Below are 5,534 nucleotides of genomic sequence, written 5' to 3' on the forward strand. Positions count from 1 at the left end.
TAATGCAGCAGCAGGTTGGTTACCTGGGAGTGCTCATAACCTGGGGAGTCGAGAGATTGATAAACAGGGTGTGGATGCTGTGATAAATGCACCTCTACTCACTGGCGTGAAGCGATTGAAGTTGTTTCTCAGTTTGGCGGAGTATAGCAGCGACCACGAATCGGAAAGATCAGATCGCAATCTGCCCATTTCCGAAGTTTAATGGACATTCGGGTAAGTACAGGAATTAAAAGGGTTTACAAAGTTATTGGTGAACTGAAGGAAAAGGAGAGCAACTCCAATAGACATCTCATTCATTATGAACAAAATGATCCAAAGTGTGTTTTTGTATGTATAACTACCAAATAGAAAGAAGGATTTCATACTGTCTGCAAAGTATTTGAAACAGTACATTTGCCTCCAATCCATGGGGCAGCGTCCTATCGACAAACAAAGGTCACAAACTTCACGAGGTCTGACCATCCAGCTTTTCCAGACCGGAATTGCACGGAGAGTAAATTCAGACATCTGGCTTCGTCGTTTGGACCTCAGAGAAAATGTGCCAAAGGAGGACATAGCATTTTTACCACAGAAGCCAGAATCAATGCGCATGAGAGGATTCGTCCCTCCATAGTCATTGGAATCAAATACTATCAAATTAATTTCTTTGAAGAATTCGTTTGCCTTCCTATAGAGAATGGCCATGCTGCGACGTTTTCAGCGCAGAAAGGCTTAGCGAATAGTCCGGCACGCCTGTCAGATCCGCAACACCTGTGGAAGAGCTGCAACTCTGCAGAAAGTGTGGGAAACATTGAGAAAGGACCAGCATTTGATTATGTAGTTTGTTCGCACTCCAATGAAGACTCAGGCTGACAGTGTTCTCACCCTGCTAACGGGTCCTGGATGCAAAAATAAATGAGCCCCGAAAGACTTAGAAGATGAGCCCTGTAAGGATTCTTACGTTTTGGCCGCCAACTACGTAAAAAACAATAATAATTCAAACAGTCACTGGCTTCGCACTGACATTATTTACATCTAATCCGATTTTTAATTTCAGTTCTGAATCGCAAAAAGAGACACATTCTAGACAGATTGACTAAACGTCATTTTGAACCGCTAACTCTTCATGGATCTCGATTAGACACCCCAGCCCTCATAGACGGAACAGAAGAAGAGCCAGTGAGCAATTTCAAGCCCCAGGCTGTCAATTTCTCCGAGTTTCTATCCTGGGCCCAACATAGGGATGACGCTGTAAAGACGGCAGAACAGCAGTTATATTTCATGAGGTGTTTCGGGAGATTTGGTATGGCATACACTCGCACGTTTCTGCAGATACACCGGGGAGAACATTCTAACCGGCTGTATTGTCGTATGGAATGCGGGGGCGGGGTGTTGGGGTTGGGGAGAAGAGTATCACTACACAGAACTGAGATAAGATGCGGAGAGTTGTACGCTGCACAGCTCCATAGCCTCTACAGAATAGAGGACAACTTCGAGAACGATGCCTCAGAAAGCCGGCGTCTCTCGTTAAACACCCACATCACCCAGGACATGCCCTGTTCACATTTCTACCACCTGGATACACTTAGCGGAGCCCGAAGGCAAACACTTAGAAATACAGGAACAGCTTTGTCCTCTTCACTATTTAATATCTGAATGGACATTGAAAACAACGAACGCTACCTGATGACATTTTATACTTTATTTAAATGTATAACTATATATTTACTTTATATATAGTTTATTTATGGTTACTTTATTAATTCAGTTTCTCTATTATAATGTATTAAGCTGTACTGCTGTCACAAAGTCAAAAAGAAAGTCACGGTGTATATCAGTGATATTAAAACTAATTCAGATTATAATCTGATGCGGACATATATTCTGTGTACTGCAGTGTGCAGCGTGGAATTAAAATGGTTAATTGAATCTGCCCCTCCCGCTAACATTGTTATTTGGATAAAATTAAGCACAGTCTCCCTGGGGCTAATTTGACTCCTTGGAGTGTCTGAAACAAATGAGTTCTTCATCAGCGATTCATTGACGTTAATAAAAGCAGCTGCTCCGCCTCTGACAGACACTAAAATCTGCAGAGGATGGAGAGCAGAAATCACAGCCTGACGGTAATCAATTCCACCATTCTGTCAGCGGATCTGAAGCTGATGAATGATACAGAAACGGAGAGAGAACTGAGAAAAGTCGATTTTAATGTTCAATGGATGGGAAAAGATGTGTTCTGGGCATTTACCGAGCTTACGGAACATTATGGCAGTTTACCACTCGAAGATCGGATTGTTTTGCTTCTTAAGGGTATCCAGCCAATCTACTTCGCTTTACTTGTTATTATTGCGGTTCCTGGTAAGTTTTGTTTTTATTCAACTATTCTTGATGCAAGTCATGTTGAGCTTTACACACAGTTCAATTTTACTCCACTCTCCCTGCCATTGTGCCTTTCCGTCTGCACTTATGTATAATTACAAATATGTCATTATTATGTCTTTATTTATACTCCCGACGATATATTTCGGTTCAAATAACCCTGTCTGAAAGAGCTCAGGTTTTTTGTTTTGTTTTTGTAATAGAATGAGAACTAACTAACTGGGCTAGGTTTTACAAAGAAATAAACACTTGGAAGCTTCTTTGCATACTACAAAGCTCTGCGGCCAGTTAAATGATCGCCTTATTTAGTTAATGCTAGTAAATTAATTAAGTCCACTCTGTATTGAAATTCCGATTTAACCTCTTGCTTTTGTTGACGTCTTAATGATCCGAAGGACTAACCGATCCAGACCTACTTCTCAAAATCAAACACGTTGCACATTAACAATTACAAGTTTTCTGATATTTTTCTAAATGTTCCCGTTATTTATCCCAATACTCTTTCATAAAATGACATATTTTTCTCTCCTACTTCCATTCTGGCTTATGTTCTCGATTCCGTATCTCCGCCCTCCGAGAGCTGTGCATTCGCAATAAAGTATCCAATTTGCAACTTCGGGTTTCCTCCCGTTTTCCCATCAGAATACATTTTCATGAGATGATATTCCAGGAAGTGCCTGCTGAAGCAGGGATATTGATTGGGTGCCAACTCCTCGAATCATACGTGTAGCCTGTCCAGCTTAGTTCTGATAATTTGCTTTCAATCAGCTCTCTGTAAATGCAGCCGCAGGATTTATTGGATTGTACTTCTTAAACACAATGGAGCCCTCGACAGGCAGCGATTAACAGAACACACTTCGTTCAGTTGGCCAACTTACTTCCTTTCTATTAATTACCATTTTGGTCACCACACCGTCTCGTTTTTTTCCCCCCGTATGTTAAGTTTTAATAAGTCTTTCTATTCGGAAGATCGTCCAATTAAAAAAAAAAAAAAATCGCTCTTGTCTTTAATTCGACAGCTGTTACTGTAAGTATTCATGCAAGTAAATTCTATCCCCGAGAGAACGTCTGCAGTAATCTCTGCAATTATATAGGAGACAGGACGTCTAATCCTGCAGGGTCATTGTTGTTTTCAGTTTTTTTTGTATTTCATATCATTATTCATCAAACCCTATCTGACTGTTTCTATTGTTACTCCTGTCGCTTTGTACCTTTGTGAAAAAAAAAAATCTGCAAGTTCTTGCTTTCTGCCGGCTTGCCGCATTCTCCGAGGAGAAAGTGACAACTTATCCCCTTCAAATCGCCTTTCATTTGCCATGATTTTCTCTCCCTTTGCTCCTTTCTTGCTATGTGTCTATTTCTATTTTCACCGTGTTGTTTTCTTAACCCTCCCTGTTCGCTGCCACATGCAGAACAAAACAAAACCGAGATGTTGTCCATTTGTCACGGGGCCCTTAGGGGGAAGATGAAGGTGCACGGTGTATTCTCACACCCCTGTACAATGAGAACAAAGACCTCATGCACGAAAATAGCGGAAATGTCAAAGATCGAATTGAAGATCTGGCTCGCTGTTCTATTCGAACGTCAGTGGCCTGTAAAGATGGGCAAAGTTTTTAGGAGGAGTTTACTAGTTTGAAAATAAGACCTGAACTCAGGTATTTATGAATTTATGAAAACATGAATTAACAATATTGTGTTAACAAGCTAAACTTGTTTTCACATATCGATGTCTATTTCCATTCTTTCAGGCAATTTGCTGACCATTCTGATCCTGTCACGTGGAAAATGCGGTCTCTCCAAATGTGTCACTCTCTATTTGGTGGCCATGGCCGCGGTGGATTTAATTGTCGTCATCTTTGACCTGATACTGAGGCACATCACGATGGTGTACTGGCGGCAATTTCACTTCCCCTGGCCAGTTCCGGTCTGTAATTTTCACGCCGTTATCCTTTATGCAGCGACAGACTGCTCTGTCTGGTTCACAGTCTCGTTCACCTTCGACCGGTTTGTCGCCATCTGTTGTCAGAAGTTGAAATCCACATATTGTACTGAGAGAACGGTGGCTGTGGTTCTGGGAACAGTGACCGTCCTCAACTGCCTGAAGGATTTGTTTTGGTATTTTATGCTGACGGGTGAATATAACCTTCTTAGTGATCCCTGGATTTGTTGGGGAAGAGGTGGTGTTGTTGGCTCAACTCTTTGGGCAACGATTGAATTCACTCATTATTTCCTCAACCCGGTCGCTCCTTTTTTTCTCATTCTCCTCTTCAACACTTTAACCGTAAAACAGATTTTAACAGCCAGCAGAGCTCGCAACAGACTTCGGGGTCAGAGCAGCGGGGAGAAGCCCAGAGACGCTGAGATGGAAAGTCGAAGAAAATCAATCATTTTACTCTTCGCCGTCTCTGGAAATTTCATCGTGTTGTGGGCGGTGTTCATGATCCACTCCATCTGGAATCGATTGTGGTGGCTGGGGTTTCGATCGATCGTTCTCCCTAATTTTGTGCAGAAGATGGGCTTCATCCTGCAGCACTTGAGTTGCTGCACGAACACGGCCATCTACGCAGTAACCCAGAGGAAGTTCCGGGAGCAGCTGAAGAGTGTATTTATTTATCCTGTTACTCTAATTGTGACTTTCAAAAAGCGGTGAGAGGTGAGGGACATAGAGTAGCAGATTCTGAAATGAATATGTCTCCCTCTATGTCCTTCCCGTCCCAACGACTTTGTTCCTGTCCGCTTCTGACGCTTAGAGCGGCAATGAATGTCTTCCATCTCTCTCTGTACTTAGCTATCTTCTCTACTAGGCCCTAGGTGTGTTTCAGAGCTCTCAATTCTACCCCTACAGTACTGCGCCAGGTAATCATTGGTCTACCGTGTGGCCCCCGTCCAGTCAGCGTTCCAATGAATGTCTGTGCTGACGATAGGGTTTTGAGTCAATTCGGTTAATTACAACCGTTTAGTTTTGTATCCAGAGTGAATTGGTAAATTTTCTCGATGTCTCTGTATTATTTCCTTTCTAAGAAAAAAGTTGTTGTCATACTTCTTTCATTTTATAAAGAAAAAAAAAGTAGCGTTATAAGTCATACATTAAAATGCAGGGTTTCGATTTCTATTTTGTCTATACTGGATTTTAACGCGGCTTCTAATCTTGCATCTCATGTCCTCTCTGCCCTTCA

General features: G+C 42.0%; 1 protein-coding gene across 1 annotated transcript; it reads left to right on the forward strand.

Moving 5' to 3' along the window:
• Window positions 1-2,075: 2,075 nt before the first annotated feature.
• Window positions 2,076-5,008, forward strand: LOC140722040 (probable G-protein coupled receptor 139). The gene is made up of 2 exons (XM_073036849.1): window positions 2,076-2,337; window positions 4,107-5,008. Exons 1-2 carry the CDS (start codon window positions 2,076-2,078, stop codon window positions 5,006-5,008), a joined length of 1,164 nt encoding a protein of 387 aa, XP_072892950.1.
• Window positions 5,009-5,534: the final 526 nt, after the last annotated feature.

Source organism: Hemitrygon akajei, unplaced genomic scaffold (genome assembly GCF_048418815.1).
Source record: "Hemitrygon akajei unplaced genomic scaffold, sHemAka1.3 Scf000068, whole genome shotgun sequence".
In the NCBI taxonomy this organism is placed as follows: domain Eukaryota; kingdom Metazoa; phylum Chordata; class Chondrichthyes; order Myliobatiformes; family Dasyatidae; genus Hemitrygon; species Hemitrygon akajei.

Excerpts from the sequence above, each read along its gene's own strand:
- LOC140722040 (XM_073036849.1), top strand. The coding sequence starts at position 2,076 with ATGGAGAGCAGAAATCACAGCCTGACGGTAATCAATTCCACCATTCTG. Across the intron at positions 2,338-4,106 it reads TGTTATTATTGCGGTTCCTG|GCAATTTGCTGACCATTCTG; the intron begins GTAAGTTTTGTT and ends CCATTCTTTCAG.